General features: G+C 28.5%; 1 protein-coding gene across 1 annotated transcript; it reads right to left on the reverse strand.

The window, feature by feature from the left end:
• Positions 1-21,062: 21,062 nt before the first annotated feature.
• Positions 21,063-22,151, reverse strand: LOC136074162 (zinc finger MYM-type protein 1-like). The gene has a single exon (XM_065786467.1). It carries the CDS (start codon positions 22,149-22,151, stop codon positions 21,063-21,065), a length of 1,089 nt encoding a protein of 362 aa, XP_065642539.1.
• Between the last annotated feature and the right edge of the window lie 308 nt (positions 22,152-22,459).

Raw genomic sequence — 22,459 nt, forward strand, 5'->3', positions numbered from 1 at the left:
CTACTTTTAAAATTCATAAAAATGTTAAATAATGATTGAAAAGCTTTTAAAAAGGTAAAATAGAATAAAATATAAAAAAATTTAGATAAAATAAGTAAAATAATTGAGAAATAAAAGGTTTGGATCATTAAGTCATTGGAAAATCTTATGAAATCGCGAATAATTCTTTAAAATAAATCTTCTAAATCTGCAATAAGTATAAAAAGTGCCACTAATACAAATAACTATTTCCTTTAGTAAAGATACTTTAGATTTTTATAATGTGTAAAATGTATATATTTATGTATAACTTCAAAACTTTGAAGTTATACATAAAAAGTATAATAAGCTTCAATTATCGAACTATAACATGGAATGTTGTTTGACCCAGCCTCCTGTGCAGTGATATAAATTGTTACTAATATAGATTATTATTCTTTAATACTATTATTCTGTAAAAAAAAAGAAATAATTATTTCCTTTAAAGGAAAGAGTTGTTTCTTTGTAATTTAAGTAAATTTTTTCTTACCTTTCCTTGAATCGTTTATATTTAACAATATTTGTAGGTATATTAATAGATTGTTATCCAACATAAATTCATGAATAATTTTGTAAAAGAGATAGTTTGATTTAGTAAAGTTGGATTAAGTGAATTGCGACAAAGCCAAATCAAGCAAATGTTCACAATAAAAGTTGTGTTCTAGCTCGGTCTGAAAAAATGTTCAAGGCAGCTTACTGCTTTCAAAAAAGATCGAATATGCCATCTGTACGAAACAAAGATCAATATCAGTGATTTTTGAACAATTTTGCGCAGGAAACAACAGAGAAAATAGTTACACTCCCTTTTTTGTTTAATTTCATATTAATGCCAGTTTGATGACAATTTGATGACAACAGTTCAATGACATTTGAATGCCAGTTATATTGTGTAATAGTTATACTCCCTTTTTTTGTTTAATTTCATTTGAATGTCAGTTACACTTGGACTAATTTTTATAAAATTTATTTATTTATTGTTGCGCAATAAATTTAAACAATCAAATTTAATTATTTTCCGTATATCACCCCATATAAGTGGCATTTTTGGGTCAGCTAGGTTAACATTATCAGAATCGGTGCTAACTGTGTACAGCTCGTTCTACTAAATTAACATTTTTTGTATTAAATACACCAGCAGTAAATTTCATTTATAAAATGGGTGCAGCTTATTAAAAGCTGACTAAGCCACTAATGATTTAAACAGGCATTGCTACTCAAAACTAATTTCTAACCTTTACAGAAACTTTCGATATTCAATATCCCATTTTTAAACTAAGCAATATTTTTACATAAGCAATACTAGTTTTTTTTACTTATTAGATAGAGTTCATGGCCGTATTAAGGCGGGGGCGGATGGTATTCGCAAATTTTTTTTTTTGGTATTCGCAAATTTTTTTTTAAATTATCTTTCCGCATAAAGATGTTTTGAGAACATTCAAGTTATTTATGTTTCCATCTATGTCCGCACAACTATCAGTTTTTAAAAAACACGCTAAAAAAATTAACTTCGTGACATAAATTTTTTAATTAAATAGGTTTTATAAGAGAATGCTTTTAAAACATTCGTTGATGTAAAAACCATTTAAAGGAAACCAATTATATTAGTGAATGATTTTAAAGCACTCTCTTATAAAACCTATTTGATTAGAAAATTTATATGTCACGAAGTTAATTTTTTAGCGTGTATTTAAAAAACTAATAGTTGTGCGGACATAGATGGAAACATAAATAAACTTGAATGTTCTCAAACATTAAAACATCAAAAAAAATTTATTTATTGGTGCTTTTGTAATGTTAGACTGTACTAAGGGCATACATGTACTTCACTTCTCTGTTTGACCTTTGCCAAATTGTCACCGCCCAATGATCTATATCTTGGAAAACATATGAAAAAATATTTACATGATAAAACAACAATACAATACCTTAAGAATTTGTCAGTGCACAGTAATAAACATTGAGTTAAAGAATGAATTTTTGTGTATTTGAAATATTGTTTATTTTTATTTTTTTTATTTTTTCATTTAAATACCAATATTATTGGTATTTTCTTCCTTTATTGGAGGTGAACACATTATCAATTTGATACACGTACTCCACTGTCTCAATAGTAAATATACCTACAGCTCAGCAGTTGCTTTCTTAAGACCTTTTGTCAGTTTACATATATATGGGTGTCTGGGCCAAAGGGGTGTAGCTGTACCTAACCAGTTGGTAAAAAATTATTAAAAAAATGCTCTAAAACATACCTAGATTGTGTCCTTTTATAAGCAAGACTGAAAAAAAAAATTCTGGGGGGCAGCTGCCCCCTGACCCTCCTACTTGGGGGGTTTGGGCCCCCAAACCCCCCGGCTAGGAGCCTCCGGCCCACTGACCCCCGGGTTTAGCCTCGCTAACGCTCGGCATTTTTACCTTACCGCCACATTAGGCCCTCCTATACTTACAGCCCCAGGTCTAAAAATATCCTAATCCGGCCCTGATAGAGTTACTATATATAGTATATAGCAGTTTATTTAAACCATCTGAAAATTGTTGAGTTTCACCAGTAGCTAGCAGTAAATAGTAGGAGAAAACGGGACAAAATGGCGAATGGGTAAATTTGAATTTTCATATTACCACTTAATAAATAAAAACTTAAAAATTACTGAAAACAAAACTGTCTTTATTTTTTGTATTTTAAAATGCCAATTAGTTTTTCTAAATATTGTTAATGCAACTTTATACGCCTAAGTTTACTTTTTGCGCTAAAAAAAGTACATCAGTTTTGGTTATTCATAATGGATTGTGTCCTTCGGGTATAACTCTTTTAAAAATATTTTGCAACCCGTGTTTATTTTGTTTAACTTTAGTTAGAGTAATTGGTAGTTTTTTAAAATTTTCAAAATTGGAGTCAGAAATCACATAACAAATTGCCTTGCCCCGGTCACACCAGATTACAAGTTTATGAACTTTTTATTCTAAATGTTATTTAAAATTTTTCTACTTGCAAACTGAAAATTCATACAGGCAAAAAATCGTTATGGTAACATAAACATACTGAAAATATAACATTGCTAAATGTATGATGGTTTTGTTATAATTCAGAGCTTTCAGAATGTTCGCCATCTTGTCCCGTCTTCTCCTTCCTTATGGATCACCATAATATCAACAAATTTTCAGCCCTTAAAGACTTTTTAAAAGTTATAAAATGATACAAATTATTCAAAAAAATTATTTAAGTATTTAATTTGATTAGCAGACATATCAGTTGAATATCCGCTTCGGTGGTAAAAAACTCTAATTGACGTATAACATTGAAATAGCTATATTTAAATGATAGTTTATAAGTCAAAGCCAATTAAAGTAATGCTCATGCGTAAAACTAACTTTAAGTTAAATTCTTTTGGGGTTTGAGCAAACATAAATAGCTCATATATATATATAATATAATAAAACATCAACATCAGTTTAAAATCCAAAACGTTTAAGTTCTGCACCGTTAGAACTGTTACGGTCAATACGCTTATTTAAATCAATAAATAAATAACATGGTTCCTCATGGGTTCTTATCGTAAAATCTAATAATAAAATTTTTATAAATTTGAAGACAATTTATGAAATTAAACGAACTAAATTAAAATTATGAAAAAAAAGATAAATTCAAAAATATTTTGGAAGTTCGAATTAAAGGTTTGAAACAAACTGTTATTAATGTAGTTTTAACATTGAAGGCTAAATTCAAAAACTCCAACAAAACTTGTGCTAAACTTATTTATAATTAGAAAAAATGGCTAGAAGCTCAAGTTGAATTTAAGAAATGTGGTAAAAAAAAATTTTTTTTTGGTGATGGAAGGTTTATCAAGCCATGGAAAGATTTAGGAGAAAAGAGCAAGAGAAATAGAATTGCAGTATTATTCCAACAGTATCCAAAAGTAGCATTTAAGGATAAGTAAGTTATCAATATAAATAAACAAGAAATTGTTACAGTAAAGGGAAGATTACTTAATAACTTCGGCAAACTTATAAAAATGATTACGTAATATGGCTTCAATCTAAAGATGAAATATGGTTTATAAGATGACCATTTTCAAATGACAAGAAACAGTTCCTTACAGCATAATGCAGACATTTACCCAACACTTCATGACCTGTTTGCAGAAAAAAAACTGTTATCCAGCTGTTTGTGGTCTTCAAAGTGTTCTATACCATATTCTGCAGTGGATTACGTAATTTCCGGAAAGCCGAACAGTTTTAGAAAATTTTCTGCTTTATGAAAACGCATTTTCGCATTGCAAAATTGGCTTTGATGCCACTCTAATCTAGTGAGTTTTCAAACAAAAATACTGCTTTTATCTTTATTTATTTTGTTGAAATTAATTTACGGCTAAAATATTATTTGGCATCCGCTTCCTTCATCCAAACTTTGTTGCCAACAAATTAAGTTTATTTTTTCAAAATAAAAAACAAAACTTTTTACTACAAAAGAAACTGACCGAAGTATTAAAATAAATCTCTCAACTTATTCCTAAACCTTTTTTGAGATTCGTTGAAACTTGACAAATCTTAAATTGCTATTAAATAGATGACACAAATTCTTAACAAAAATGTTAAACAAGTAGTGCAACCCTAAAATGATGAATGCTGAACTGTCAGACTGAGTTGTGAAAAAAAATATTATGCTTTTGGATTGTCTAATTTGCATGCTTGAATTCGTCTTTTTAATTGCATTTTACTCATTAGCTTGTTTAGATATGAAAAAGGTTGCTTTTTAAAAGCGATAAAATAAAACTAGTGTCTAAAAGTAGATAAATCTAATGGTTCAGAAAAATTTCATAAAATATGAAACAAATATTCTAAAACTCAATAGGCCTCATTGTAAAAAAAAACTTAATCCCATCATTTATTTGGGCAAACTAAAAGATGGCAACACAGCTCGCAGAACATTTATGAAAAGTTTTAGCATTTTATTAAGAATAATCTTCACTGGCTATGATATTTCATTATTATGAATTTGAAAAACTTGTTATGATCAACAGCATCATATTATGATACTATTAAAGATTATTTCCGTTTCAATGACAATCGTCGTTAGATAGATAAAAAAGGCGTATATTTTTTAAAATATTGTCAGTAAGATGCTCCAAAAAGACCGCAGCCGAAAATCATTTGATCCAGAAGTTCAAGCCCCCTTCTTTATTAACATTGCTTATCTAGCCAGAGTAAGCATTAAATCAAATCTCATTTTTATGAGCTTGATTCTAAATACTGTGCAGCTTTGATTTGAAAACATTTGCAAGCAGCATTTGACACAATCTTAAGTCAACCATTTACAATAAGTAAAATAATTTTAAAATAATGTATGAAGTTAAAGATAATGTGCTATCAAAGAATATCTCCTAATAACAATGATACTTCTGCTATCATAGAACAATCACAAATGCATTATAGTTTTGTTTCAAAATAGTTTATCTTTATACTAAATTGTTATTCAAGTAAGGGAAAACGCTCTTATCCCAAGAACAATGCATAAAATACTGACTTATCTTGTAATTTAGTAAAGTACGTTTTTATACAAATTTTTTTTTTTTAAATGACAAAAAAATTTTATATTATTAAAGTGTATTTTTAGTGTAATGGTAAAGGTTCATTCGTTTTCTGACATTAAAAATGTTGCTGCAGCTCTAGATACAAGAGTTAACCAGAACCACGTTTAAATTTTTTTTTAGTAATATATTAAAAACAATTTTTATTATTTCACTTTTATTTATAGGTTTAATAAACTTAAAAGTATATAATAGAATGAATGAAATCTTTTTTGATATTAGAGAGAATAAAATCAACGCCAAATCCGCCCCTGATTCAAAGAGCCACATCAAATATATATTTTTTTAACATTTTAGTTTACATTTGTTAGTTCATTTTAATTTTCATTAAAAATTTTTAATAATAATGAGTTTATATAAAAATTAATACAATTTAAATGTGAGAAAATACTGCTAACATTTGAAAAACAAGGTATCTAAAAAAGATCAGTAAGCTGTTATTGTCTGGTAAAATTTACTCGTCATATTTGTTGGTGATTTGAAATAAAACAACCAGAGCTTTTTGTATTTAAAAAATTTATAATATTTTTTATCAAAATAGGTATAATTTGAAAAAAAAGTAGATTTTCAGAGGTAAGAATGATGGTTTAATGCCCCCTCTGGTCCCTGGATACAGCCAGAGGATAATTTAAAACCGAAGCAAAATTTTATCATTTGAAACTTTTAGACATTTTTTAAAAGTTAACAAAGTATTTAGAACAAAGTTGTAAAATGTAATAACACACTAATATAAGTAAGAATATTATACGAATATATTAGTGCGGCCGTGGCGTAGTGGTTAGAGCGATCGCTGTAGACGTGGGAGATTCAGGTTCGAAACGAGCTCTGGAAAAATATTCGCGTTACGATAAAGAAGGAGGAGTGAACCTCCTAGTTAAATGCACTTTTGCGGTGCATTTAACTAGGAGGTTCACGCCTCCTACCAAGGAGGCATGAACCTCCTAGATAAATGCACCGCGAAAGTAATTTTGAAAACAAACTAGAACCTGTTGCATGAAATGTTTTTCATACTACAGGTTCTAGTTCGTTTTCAAAATTACTTTGTTAAATTGACTATATTCAATAAGTTCTTATGAATAAAAAGTTGTAAAATCGGAACTTAAAATTTCTAATAATTTTTTCAAATATTTTAAATCTTTAAAGCTACCACAAAAATAGATAAATTCACGCAACTTAATATAGATTACCGCTAATTAGATCAATAATAATGCATTTGAAGACAAAAAATTATAAAAACTCCTCGAAATGGTCCTCTTACACTTCAATACACTTACAAAGTCACTTGCGGGTTTTTCCGCCTATGCTTTCATACGGTCGCACTTTTATCTGATCCCATGCACGCATCAAAGTTGTTTTGAGCACCTCGTCAGTATCGCGTTCTCAAGAATTTTTCCTCTGGGATGAACCAGATTGAATGGTGTATTAGATTCAGGCCGGAGAGTTCTTCTGAACGTTTTCCTGAGTAGTTGCGGTTTTTGTACGTCTGCTTCAAGACAGCTCCGTGAATCTCCTCAAAAAGATTTACGGCTGTGTAGATGCTTGTTGGTTTAAGTCAAGTTCTTAAACAATATTTTCCATGCATCTCAATGTCATTTTAGTCTTTTGCAACTCAATTACTGTAGCACATTTATTTTACAACCCATCGTATAAACTCACCTAAACAAAAAAAACTTTTTTTGTGCGAATAGACTATGCAGAACTCAATAAAAACAATAAAGTTGATAAAACAAGCCTAATAGTTATTGCAAAAGCACACGAAATTAAAATTAAAAGCTTGAAAGTAAACCATAAAACCCCCTAAAATTACGCAACGTTCCATCGTTTTTTTCTAACATCAAAGTAAAGCCTCAGGAACTCATTTGTTCCGGTAGATTGTAAAAACTAAATTTTACTAATTGACAAAACGATCAAAAATTTTCACTAGCAGTGACTTTAAGTTTAACAAAAATTATAATTGTCCTTTAAGTTTAATCAGAACCACCGCGCAAATGAACAAATGTTCTCCAACTTCTATTTTTTATTCAAGTTTAGCGTTGCGTAACTTATGGACTTAACAAAAAAAAAAAAAAGTTTTCTTGCAAAGTTCACGAGAATGAAAAGTCACGGAAATGAAAAATCATCTACCAAAAAAACATATATTGTTGTAACTCAAGCAAAATTGTAACCAAAATAACTAGAATAAAATAAAATCAAGAATATCAGATCGTGTCTTAACCCGTAATTTACATGAGAAGGCTGTCAATGAATGGGTGTGTGGTATTGTTTTAAAACCCAATAACTGCTTTGGTTGTGTAACAGACTGCTCCTTATAGATTTCATCTTCTTCATTTGGTATCAAAAGAAAGTTAAGACAACAGTTATGCTTGTTTTTAATATTGAAACATTGTGAATTTTGGATAATTGTAAGAATTAGATTAACAATTTAAATATTTAAATTTATTTACTTGTTAATAATATTATTGTTACAATAAAAAAAAAGTTCGTTTCGAAAACAGAGTTTGTAACTCTATATACTTTTATACCCCAAGTAATATCAAAATGTTATAAAAAACCCTAATATAAATACACGTAGGGAGAACAAGGGCTTTAAGACCATATTTTTATTTACTGATTTTTCAATTGAAATAAATTATTACTCTGAAATTTTAAACTTTTTTTTTCAATTGACAGACAATATTTTATTGTACTCAATATGAAACTTTTGTTTTTTCTTAAAAACAAAAGCTTCATAAAATTATTAAGATTAAGATATAAGAAAGTTAAAAAAATAAACCATTAAAACGAGGCAATAAATCATAACAGGAGGCAATAAAAACAAGTCTTTTAAAAGTATTTATTTTCATCTAGATTTATTAGGCTAATATGATTTTTTAGAATAGCTTATTACAATTGTCAAACTTCTCTTTGATAACCAAAGTATAATCCGTTTTTGTATATATAGTGCATTAGACATTTTATAGAATTTTAAATATAGTATGACATCTACACATACTTGAACTAAAAAAAAGTATATAGTTTTATCTATTGATAGGGATGTACCGGAATTCCGGCCAGAGTTTTTTCTTTTAGATCAATTCTGCAAGATCGCTTCTGGCTGTAATTAAACTTTTTTTTTACTTTTTTTTTATGACTTGTGATACAGGCTGAGTAAATTAAATCAAAAGATCATTATCCTACAGAGCAATGAAGAACTATAGGTAAACCTAGGTAAAAAATACAAATATAAGTTTATTTTCAGAAACAGTAGTACTGCAAATACATTTGCAAAAATTACATTTGTATTTTTTATCTCGGTTTAGCTATAGTTCTTTATTGCTCTGTAGGATAATGATTTATTTGTTTAATTTACTCAGCCTGTTTTACAAGTCATAAAAAAAAAAGTCAAAAAAAAATTTTAATTCCAGTCAGAAGCGAACTTTTTTAAAAGACAAAAATTGCGGCCGAAATTCCGGTACATCTCTATTTATAAATTATAACTACTTAAAAATAACTTTGACTTTTAAATAGAATATTTAAAAAGTAAATGATACATTTTATTTTAATATTCAAATATCACCATTATAAATGTCTAAGAATATTGAACAAATGTTTTTATACAAAATACTTTTATTTCAAAATTGATAGCTTCTGTTACTTAATGGGGCATAGAGCAGTTTTCATCAGTGCTTTCTGATGTTATTTTAAGAGTCAAAACCTTGAAAAGTACGTATCAACATGGCTTCACCTAAAGAAAGTGTTTTTTCAAATCTTTTTCTAACATGGGATCTAGTGTGTATACTATTTAGGAAAGGCTATCAATAGAAATAGCAGGTTTTGCATAAACATACAGCACTGTTCTGCACAAACAAATGGTTGTCAAACTAAAGTTTTAAACACAAAAATGTGTTAAATAATAAATCCTGAAAAGTGCAATCTGAATCATTTAAGAAAAGAAAATTAAAAGAGCTACGATAAATAAAATACTGATATTGGAGATACACAAGTTATTACTGAGATGGAGAACAAGACATTGAAAGTTTGTTAAATTTTTAATGGGAAACGGAAAGGTCGCATTTCTAATATGCAATAAGTCAAATGTTCCAGTCAAGTATGCAGCAGGACTAATTGTATTAATTTTTTGATGTAGTTGTTTTATTAGGCTGGTGAAACCAAAGTATGTGAATGATTTTGACACTTTTTGCCCGAGTCTTTTACCATACATTCAGAGCCTTTCACAAGGCACGTAAGGCCCGGCCTAGGGCCCCCTAATTTTTAGCTTTTAATATTTTTTTAGCCCATCAGAATTTTTCTGACGAAACAGTAGAATTTAAAAAAATTTATTTTATGTAAAAATTTTTAGGTAAAAAAGAACTAAAATGTTTTTAAATATACCTCTATGTTTTACTCAAAATCTCAAAATCCTTATGCTCTGTTGCATTTCGGAATTAAAATTATAAACATATGGTCCTCAACAGTCCAAAAAAACATTTAAGTCATTTTTTCAAGAGCTTTTGGCCAAATGTTTACTTAAAAAAGTATAACAATTATGACTTATAAAGGTTGCCATTTAGCTGAATCAGAAATTCAGAACTTCATAGATGAGCTAGAAAAAAGTAAAAATGAAGATTATAAAGATGATTTGTTGATTTACACTGATGGTTTATATATATTTAGTTTATTTTTCCTGCCTTAGGATATTTAAAATATGGATTTTTATGATATTTTAAGTTTAAGATTTAAATTTTAAGTTGTGATTTAATTTTTTTCTTTAACCTCTTTCTATAAATAATTTTTATGTGTAAAAATGAACTGAAACAATTTCAAGATGATTTGTTTCAATTTAAGCGGTAAAATCTGTACATTCAGTAAACATATTATAATTTCTTTTCCGACGCTTATTGGCTTTTAGGATTACGGTAATCCTAAAAGCCAATAAGTGTTAGCTGTATTTTTGGTAATCCGATAACCTTCTCTAGCCTTATGCTTTTTTCGTTCAACCAGAGAGCGAATGTAAATATTGCTATTTGAATCCCTATTTTAATCCTTATATATTCTATATAGAGCTATCGGAAATGTTTCCGAGAAAAAATCCGTCTGGATCTTCTAAACGCAAAAGAAAAGAAGAATTTGTCCAAGAAAAACCAAAATGAATGTCATTAGATAAATTTGTTGTTCGTAGGGCTCTTGATGAAGAAATTGCTCCTAATGAAGAAACTGCTTTTCATGAAGAAATTGCTCATCATGAAGAAAATCCTCCTGTTGAAAGAATTATAGATGAAAGAGAAATTGCGTTAGAAGAAGTAATTGCCTTTGGAGATCCCTGTTTAACGAATATTGAATATTCACCCGTAACATTTTCAATATAAGCCTGATAACTTGGATGATCCTGCTCTGTGACCTCCTGATTCAACAATTCGAGAATATTTTGTTCTTAATCCACCAAAGCAAAATGTAGAATTTATATCTGATTTGACAAATTGTAGAAAAAGTTTGAATGTGTTCAAAGAACAATTTTTCCGCTTAAAAAAAATGGTGAAAAGATTCAACGGGAATGGCTCATATATTCTCCAAGTTCAAAATCAGTATTATGCAATGTCTGCAAGCTTTTTGAAAACAACAATCAAGGTCTTTGCACCACTGGATTCAGGGACTGGAAGAATGTCACATCAAGACTAGCAAGTCATGAAACGTCACTTTTGCATCGTACTAGTGTGGCCAACTGTCTCAACTTTCCAAAATCCCTGGCGTATTGACAGCCAAATGGCACAACAAAATCAAAATGAGCGTGCATACTGGAGAGATGTCATAGTGCGTGTTGTTGAAGTATTAAAGTTTATTGCACAGCAAGGTTTGAGTATTTTTGGCGGTAATGAAACTTTTGGTTCTGAACAAAATGGCAATCTTTTAGGTTTATTAGAGTTAATCAGCAAGTTTAATCCTTTTTTAGCACGCCACTTCGGTAAACATGGTAATAAAGGAAAGGGCCATGTCAACTATCTATCCTCTCAGACTGTAGCAGGAATCTTAAAATTAATGTCTTCTTAAGTCCAAAAACATATTGTTAAAGAAATTCAGGAGGCAAAGTAATTCAAAATTATCATAGATTGTACACCAGACAACAGAAATTGATTAATTGTGTTTGGTGGTGAGATATGTAAATTTGCAGTCTGCTCCAGTAGAACGATTTTTGACTTTTGTTCCTATCCACAATCACGGTGCAGAACATTTATATGAAGTAGTAACCAAAATATTTCAAGATCTTGGAATAGATCAATATTGTCATGGACAATCCTATGACAATGCAAGTAACATGGCTGAAAGATACTCTGGGCTGCAAGCAAGATTAAAAGCTGCATATCCTCTAGCAGAATTTGTTCCCTGTTCTGCTTACTCTCTAACTTGGTGGGAGTGAATGCAGTGGAGTCGTGTAGAGCTGCAACTGCTTATTTTGGATTTGTGCAAGCATTGTACACATTCTTCTCAGCTACTCCACGTAGGTGGGAATTATCACTTTCAAAATCAAAAACGTAAATGGAGGACTAACTTTAAAATCGCTTTCTGGAACCAGGTGGTCTGGTAATAAAGATGCAGTTCGAGCGTTAAGGAAAGAGTACAATGCCATCACTTTAATTTTGTCGCAAATGGTTCATGATAAAATGGAAAAAGACAATACAAGATTTGAAGCAAATTGTTTGATGAAGAAAATCAAATATTTCAAAAATGTATTATTAACAATAATCTAGCACACATTGCTTCAAAGGATCAATAAGGTCAATAAAACACTGCAGTCATTATCTTGTGACCTATCAACCATTGTCCCATTATATGATTCACTTATAGAATTTGTTCAGAATGCAAAAAAAAAAATTTAAGAAGTTTGAAAAAGAGGCGCAAGAAATGTATAAAGTAGAAATATTATATACTGCATCTCGCAAGAGGCGGATACCTAAGTCCAAAACTTTAGATAAAAGTCAATCTGAAGATGCAGCTGTGGCAAGAAATGGAAGGCAATTATTTGTATGTGACATTTTTAATGTTATAATTTAAAAAGTCATTGCTATAATTTAAAATTGCATTTTAACATTGCATTTTAAAAAGTCAAATGCTATAATTTAAAAAGTCATTTGTGTAGAAGGAATGAAGCCTATTCTGGTTTGGAGACAAGGTTTGGATTTTTGTCTGGCTCAAAAGCTCAACTTCAAACACCAGTGGTTGAAGCTTCAGAAAAGTTTTGAAGTTGTATGTAGATGACAACTTCAAAGATGAGTTTTTGCTCTTTACAAATTTTGTACCCAACATCAACAACCCTAATGAAATGCTGCAATTGATAAAGGACAGTGGCATTTCGCACACATTTCCAAACGTGAAAACTGCTCTAAGGGTTTTTTTATCCATTTCTGTGTCAAATTGTTCTGGCGAAAGAACATTTTCAACTCTAAAAAGGATTAAGAACAGGTTACAATCTTCAATGCCTAGTGAAAGACTATCTGTGTTAGCATTAATGTCCATCGAAAGCGAAGTAACAAAAAAGTCTAGATTTTGAAGAGATTTTGAATGAATTTATGTATGAAAAATCAAGGAAAAAAATATACTAATTTGGATACATGTAAGTTTAAACTGTCTAAATTCTAAATCCCTCAGGATTTAATAAATGAGGGCTCATTTATTTGCTCACACAATTTTTCGACTCGGGGCCCCCAAATTTTGTTGCGGCTATAGTTAGTGTTGTTCTAGATCGGGTCCTGCATACATTAAAATACTACAAACATTGAATATGACGGCATTGGACAATAGATGAAAGCATGATGGTTTGATTTTTATATACAAACTTGTTAAGTATATAGTTGTCATTAGTTAGCATGCTAAAAAAAGTTTAAAAAATTATGAAGTAGGCGGAATCAATTATGTACAGAAGTCATTGAAAGTTCAAGTGAAGTCCAAGTTTTTTTTACAAGTCACTGGAATTACTAACTGGAATTGATTATCAAGTTAACACTGTCAGCATAACTTTCATACGTGGGCGCAAATATATGCGTTCATAATAATATAAAAATACAGTATTTTAGTAAAATGGTGACAACAAAACGGCAAACAACTCTTTTATAAAATTCATATTAAATGAATGGAATAATACAAGCATGAATGGAATTATGAGATACAACTAATGAAACTTTATGCTTTGAGTAACTTAGAAAGCATCTTTTTTAGATTTAAAAAAATTGTTTTAATGAAATGACTTGAGGCAAGAAAAGATGCCTAAACTAACATATGCTTTTAAAATAAAGTAATCCTAATTAGTTGCAATAACAAGTGGTTAAAACTAATGTAGCACATCCTTTGAATAATTCTTTGTATTTTAATGTTTTTATCGTAATATTTTACGTTAAAAAACTGCTTTTGTAAAAACAAAAATTTAAATAAAATGTTTGATTGAAATGATATTTATTTCCTACTCTAAATTTTTTTTTAAAATTATAACGCTACTGAAAAAACCTAATTAGAACTAAATTCAAGTTTCTTTAAAAACGCTAGAAAATAAATCTGAAAAGTAATTCTGATTATTAGGCCATAAACAGTTAATAACAAGGCACAGTCTGGGTAAAAGAGATATTACTATTTGGTATGTAGGCAATACAGGGGCTATATAAAACACAAAAAGATTACATCTTTTTATGTTTTATATTTGCTTTGCAATTGCTAACTATGTTTTAAGAGGACGTTCAATTACATTTATAGGTAGACCTCCCTACTGGGGCTGTTACCATCTACATTTTTGACAAATCATGCTAGCCTACTCAACTAATGGGTTATTAGCCAAAATTTAAGAAAACGGAGGTGCTAAATATAAACTTAAGTTAGTTGTTGCTATCGACTTTTACTATGGTAATTCGGCCGTTGACGCAGTGACATGGGACAGAGACAATTTGTAACACACTCATGTTATTATTACAGTTTTTAATGAGCCTACATATCTACATTTAAACAGCATACAATGACGAAATTAAAGAAACATTTTATGAGAAAGGCATATTTTATTAGTTATCTGATACAATTTCCGTTTTTTTCATTACACTAGGTTATACCGTCCCCCTATCTCACCTGTAGGTTATACCGTTTCCTACCTGATACAATTTCCCCTTTCCTTTTTTTACACTGGGTTATACCGTCCCCTATACCTACGTGCATACTTTATTGTCGCACTAAACTACTGTTTTTTACAAAATTTTTACAAAATACAAAATTGATCTTTGAAAATCTTGTTGTGAAAAACTTATGTTCTAAAAATTAGATTATTTATTATTAAAAATTAGAAATATTTTTTAATATCAAAATATTATACAAATATTTTGTTAAACTATTAGCAAAAATGAATGAGAGTATTCACTATAAGGAACTAACAAATAAGCTTAGATTATAACAGTTAGGAACTATGTTCTGAATATTTAATAATATTGGTATCTAAATTAACCAAGGAAGCACTAACAGACACAATTTTATCGCAAATTGAAAGCGTTTTATTCTTTGTTTCATCTTTAATACTTTTTACTGTTTGAAAAGGCAAAACACCCTTTAAAATTGTATACCGATTTTTAATAAGTCATATAACACTTTCTGTATGGATACGAACAGATGCAATTTTTCTTGTGTTCTCTACATCACCTGAAGACAATTGATCTTTTCCTTTAGTGAAAGCAGGAGCAATAAGTTCAGCTCCTGAACCAGCATCAAAATTATCAGCTAAAATAAAACCAAGATAAGCCAAAAGTTGATCTCCAGGCATGTTGTATTAACATAAATGAAAGTTTGAGTCTCTGACAATTAGTATATTAAATAAAATTTTATTAAACACAGTTACTGTGTTGTATTATGATATAATACAACATAATAAATAATTCTTGCTACAATATACTTTATGTTGTATTATATTGTAGCCATAATTGGGATATAATGTGATAGATATCTTAATTATGGCAACAATATAAAATAGGTTATATATTTTTATACAACTTCTATTTTGTCTTTTATATAAACTTTATGTAGATTTTGTCAATTGTTTACTTTAATTAATTATTTTATAGACCAAAAAACTAACTAATTAGTACGTGTTATGAAAATTATATAATTCTTTTTTACTCAATGTAATAATTATAATCACTATATTTCATTAACTTGTTTAGCTAACTTTTTTTGCCTTTGTTTAAATCTGTCAAACCCTGTATATTTAAAAGATGATTTTTGCATCTTAAATTTGTATTTGTGGTGGAAAACTGATAGAATAAAATCGGGATCATTGATAATTTTACCTTTTTTTACCTATAATGATACTGTGTTTTGGTAGACCCTGATTTTGATTTGATGACTACTCCATTTTTATCAACATGTGCTCAATTTATTGCCTTTAACCACAATTTTCTTCTATCTTCAGTTGGAAGATGTTAAAATCTTAATTTTGGTTGACTTTGAGAATTATTGGTACAAGAAAACACACAGCAACTTTGAGGCATTATTATTTATATGTTCTTAATCCGATCAATTATTTGTTTTCCCTAACGTATAATGGTAAACTTTTTTTGCATTAATCGTGACATGACCTTCGACCCAAAGAATAGGAGCAATTTTAATAAAACTGTCTAATAAAGTATTGAAAAATTATGACTTAATTTATTTTTTACATAACTCATTTTTTTAAATGACTTATCATATATCTGCATATATAACGGATATGCATAAGGAATATATTATAGCTGCATTATTTTTTGTTGGTGTACAATATATATATATATACATATATATATATATATATATATATATATATATATATATATATATATATATATATATATATATATCCAAGATTTTGGAACATGTTTTTGTCTCACGCATTAATGAAAGTTTCACTAGGACTCCAAACCAATTCGAATTTATGAAAAACCATAGCACTTTTATGCCAGTTCTTATTTTAAAAGATATTTTAAATTTTTACCTATCACATGGCTCAAATATGCATGTGACATTTATTGACATTAGTAAATCCTTTGATAGAGTTCGCTTTGATACAATATTTACGAATCTAAAATTATCTCTGGTGTAACTTTACGTTTACTTATTGTCTGGTATGTTGGTCAAACAGCTCAGATCCTTTGGGGTGGAATATTTTCCAAAACATTTAATATCAGTAATGGAGTGCGACAAGGAGGTGTACTGTTTCCTCTTCTATTTAATATATATATTAACGATCTTAGTGTTTTACTTAATAAAACTACCGTAGGCTGTTGCTTGGGTCCTTCTCTTGTTAACCATCTTCTTTATGCTGATGATATTGTCCTATATGCACCCTCAGCCAAAGGTCTCCAGATCTTACTTGATTTATGCTCCAGTTATGCTGTGAAACATGATATAGTTTATAACAATACTAAGTCTCAAATAATGTTTTTTGAAATTTATAAACCTCTTATAAATAGCCCTAGTTTCACATTATCTGGCATGGTTCTTACATACACTAGTCATTATAAATATCTGGGTCACTTGATCTCAAACGATATGCAGGATGACAAAGATATTTTAAAACACGTGCGTTCTATTTATGCTAAAGCTAACCTCATCCGTAGAAAGTTCAGCTCTACACAGATACAAAAAAAGATCATGTTATTTAATGCCTTTTGCAGCCCAATCTATGGATTCAGCTGTGGTATCTTTGAAGAAAAGACTCATTCCATCGCCTATGTGTTGCATATAATAATGCACTTCGCTTGATATTAAACAAGCCACGATGGAACAGTGCAAGTGAATTATTTGTGAAACATGGTGCCCATTCGCTTAATGTTGTAATATGCAAGCAACAATACTCCTCACTGTTACTGCTGCAAAATAGTGAGAACCTCGTCATAAAAGCTTTTGTTAACTCTTACAGGTTCTTGCTGTCTCCATTGATGTTTAAATGGAGAGCTGAGTTTTATTTATAACACTTTAATTTCTTATCTTTATTTTATTTATTTACTTATATTTTTTTTCTTGGGTTTTGTTTATATTCAAGTGCGATAGTCTTTGTTTTATTCTAATCCATTTTATTTTACCTATTGTATATTAATTATATTGGGCCTTGAGCCTGTCAATAAATTTTGATTGATTGATTGATTGATTGATATATATATATATATATATATATATATATATATATATATATATATATATATATATATATATATATATATATATATATATATATATATATATATGTATATATGTAATACTTTTTATAATACCAAGTTGAATGTAATAAATAAAAAAAACTACAAGGAGACACAGTTACATGGCTAAGATAATTGACATAATCAATAGAAAAATTAAATTTAAAAAATGAAATTTTTTAAAATAAATATTTCTGTTTACGATGAGTGATATTTATTTAGTTTAGTGACATTATTTTTAAAAACCATCTGAAGCATTTAAGTATTTATGAGTGACACAAAGTTTCTTTGTAGCTGCAAAGTACTTTGTAACTAAACTTTTATATAAAAAGTACTTTTTACACTCATATATAAGGTAATAAAAGTTTATTTTAAATTTATTAATAACAAATAAAAAAACAGATAATCAAAAACCAAAGTAGAGGACTGCAAAAAAACTTTTTTTTATCCAATCGCAACAGAGAGTAATCTTAGGATATAACTGATATAGTGTTTGGAAGCTATTTCTTGAGATAACTCTCTATTGCGATTGGATAAAAAAATTCATTACTCAAAATATATCCATTATATCATAGGGTTAGGACTATTGTATTTGTAATTGTAAAAATTAAATACAATTACACATTACAATACAATAAAATTGTATCGTAATATTACAAAAACAATAAAAAAAAAATTTATTTTGGTATTGTATTGCTGTGATGAAAAACAATTACAATAAGTATTGTATTGTTTTTTTTCTAACAACACAATAAAATTCGAGAACTATTGTATTGTATTGTTTTAATGAAATAAAATTACAATAACTATTGTAGTGTATTACTTTACATTAAAGTAGAAAAGCTTATGTATTTTAACGTATTTATATTCATCTCTGACGAACTTACTATTATTTTTGCTTAATTTTATTTACAGATTTGCAATATATTGAAAATTCTATTTTTCACATATTTAGATTTTGCATCAATCTTAGCCTAAGATTGTGGCAGAGTAGCCAAAGATTCGGGAGACCTAAGACTTAGGTCTGCCGAATCCCTTTCATTTGCAGAAAAATGGTGGTTTCCTTTTTTTTGATCCCGTTAACTTTGATTTTCAATATTTAAAGTTGCCCAATTTACCATTCTGGCACCCTTTCATTATGTTTCAGTAAAATAGAATCATTCATTAAATATTAGTTGTACCCTATTTCAAGGGTACAAGGGTATATAGTCAGCAACTGGACTAATAATTATTTTTATTACAATAACAATATATTGTTATTGTATTACAAAGACGAATTACAATACAATATTTATTGTTATTGTAGTGGGTCATTACGATATTTTTTTTTTCAGATATTGTTATTGTTTTATAAAGATAAATTGCAATACAATATTTATTGTTATTGTATTACAGAATTACAATAGTTGTAAATCAAAAGTATTGTTATTGTTTAAAAATTAAGTTAATACAATAACAATAATTATTGTTACTGGTATTACTTTCATTACAATTACAATAGTCCTAAAGTATATCATATACAATACAAATTCGCAGCCAATACTTGTCTCACGAGACGGCAAACAAAAAGATCTTGTTTCGGACTCAACGATATAATAAGTTTTAAACCAAGACTGAATAAAATTGCTCTAACGACTGCTATGAAAGTAATAAAAATAAATCATTGAAATAACAATGAAGGAAAGCAATAAGAACAAGTATATTAAAAATATTTATTTTCAGCTAGACAACAGTTTTCAAATTTCTGTTTAAAAACTGGCGTGTCAAAGCTTTTATAGAGTCAAAAGGACTCGCCACCAAGTATTAAGTTTCTTAATATGCTTTGTATGTAATAATATATAGATTATATAACAAAAAAATTAAGTTGCGATTGCTTGTATTGCATTTTAGACACACAAAAAAGACAAAAAGCTAAAATCTAAGTTTGAGTCTAATAATATGAATAGGTACTGTATATATACACAAATAAATAAATAAATATATGGTCGAATCGTATTTTATGTACTTGAACTAAAACAGTAAAATGCGCAACTTTTTCGTTGCGTAATAAAAAGTAATTAAAAAGTTCTTTTGTTTTTGGAATATTTTTAAACAAAAGAGTTTGCATAAGTAAGAATTTCACTAAATAAAATTTGAAAATAAATAAAATTTGAAAATATTTGTAAAGTGAAAAAAATTGTTTTTTTACAATTTTTTTCTTTGAAAAAAAGATTATATTATAAAAATGATAATAACAAACTTTTAACTTACAAGTATTCAAAGAAATTGATTTCAAACATATTTTTGGTCTAAACAATGCTTTTCTTTTAAATACGCTAAGTTGCGCTTTATACTGTTTCAGTTTACGTACATAAAATACGATTCAACCAAATATATAAATATAAATATAAATATATATATATATATATATATATATATATATATATATATATATATATATATATATATATAAAAATATATATGTATATATAAATGTATAGAATATACACATAACTATATATATATATATATATATATATATATATATATATATATATATATATATATATATATATATATATATATATATATATACAGTGGCGGCCGGTGACAATAAACTTTGGTGGGGCCAGCAAATATTAACCAAAAAATATCGCAACGATTCGCTGTCGGCTTAACTGATACTTAGGTGTTTGTTAGGAATTTTTTGGTCGCTAGCGTTTTTTGATTGGTTGAGAGAGTTAAGCGCTAGCATACTCCCAAAATAAAGCATAAGTATTTAATGGCATTGAATCTTTTAAACCTACGTAAAAAGCAGCAAAAACTGAATGAAAACTGCCCTGATAGTGGTGCGTTATGATTTGAACAGATTTTGATATTTCTTCTTGAGATTTTTATTTTATTTTAACTTTATGGTAAAAACTTTTAGTTAGTTTGAAGTAAGTCATAAATATAAAAAATTACGAATAACACTATAATTTTCATAAAGGTATAATATATTTTGAAATAAAGAATGATGTTAAAAACAACGACTTAAGCGTATTATTTATACAAGTATTCTGCTCTTCTCTGTTTCATAAAAGAAAACAATTCGATTACTTTTTGATTAAACTGATCAATATCCTGTAAATAACCTTTATGTATTGATAGTAAAGCTAATACACTCAACCGATCTTAACCTGTGGAATTTCTCAAAAGTGTCTTAACTCTTTTTAAAGTACTAAAACACCGTTCAGCATCGGCTGTAGACACAGGTGTGACTATGACAATCTCTATCAACTTTGATACTTCAGAAAATGTTTCAATCAGGTTATTTTCATGCATAAATTAATGGTGCCGATATCACTAAAAACAGCAATTTCATATAAAACGGTTCGGACATCAACTTAACTTCACTCAGCATTGGATAGCAGTGAACATAATGGGCATATGGGTAAACTTCTTTTATTAGACTTTGGACTCCATTCCTTGATCCGCTCATAACTGCTGCACCATCATAAGCCTGTGCAATTAATTTTTTCTTCAGACCAAAACAATTTAATTCTTCTTTTAATACATTTGTAAGACCCATAGCAGTTCTATCCTGAACATCAATAAATGCGATAAATCTTTCAACTGGTTGATAACCTTTTAAATAACGCAAAATAATGACGAACTGAGAACGACAAGATACATCAGTTGTTTCATCTGCTTGCAAGGAAACAAATCTTGCTTTATCTATCTCACGTTTGATTTCTTCTATGTATACTTTATACATACATTCTAGAATGCCATTTTGGTTTGTTTTCGAAGTATTTTTTGTTATTTTTGAATCTTTAAGATGATTGCTAAACACACTATCCAATGTAGCTGTGTATGAAACCATATCTAAAAATACCCCTCGATTATTTGAGTCAATAGTTTCGTCATGTCCTATTAAGGGCAATTCGTGTACACCACAAAATTTTATACAATCTATAACCCTCGATAATGTAAGTCTGTTTTTGTTAACTAATTCATTATGTTTTTTTATGCTAAGACTGTATCCAGCATCAATTGTCGATAAAATGTTTGTCTTTCCGAGTATTTGAAACTGCAACGAATTACTTATATGCGTTTTACTGGATTGGTGTTTTTGTATTCGCTCAGAAAGATGTTTCATATCTTTACAGTCATTTTCTGCCCACAAGCTCTCGCCACCAAACAACACACAATAAAAACAAAACAACGAATTTTTTTCATAACTAACACTTAACAATGATTTTTTTTCAAACCATGATACACAAAATGTTCGAGTTTTTTTACCATCAACTTGAGTTATACGAACACCTTTTGGTTGGTATGCCCCAAGATTTTTGATTTCTAGATTTTCTTGAAAGCCCAATGACGAGAGACGATTTGCCAATAAACTATCAATTTTGTTCATGTTAAATTATCTTATTAATGAACCTAAATTATTGTAATAAGATAACTTTAAACTATATTGTAACTAGAATATGACTTTGGCATGATTCAAAATTTTATCAACAGTAGTTTAGTCAAGAAGGACTCTTAATCTTAATTAATAATCGATAAAATAATAAAGAATGTGACGTTACATATACATTTGACTCTCTGATGACGAAGGGTCAACAAAAACAATAAAGATACTTTTACAACATAAAAATTTTTTAAAGAATCTTATAATATTACAACACATATTTTAGTTAATTAAATCCATAATTGAAGGGCTTA

This window comes from Hydra vulgaris, chromosome 01 (assembly GCF_038396675.1).
Source record: "Hydra vulgaris chromosome 01, alternate assembly HydraT2T_AEP".
Lineage (NCBI taxonomy): Eukaryota > Metazoa > Cnidaria > Hydrozoa > Anthoathecata > Hydridae > Hydra > Hydra vulgaris.

Excerpts from the sequence above, each read along its gene's own strand:
- LOC136074162 (XM_065786467.1), bottom strand. The coding sequence starts at position 22,151 with ATGAACAAAATTGATAGTTTATTGGCAAATCGTCTCTCGTCATTGGGC.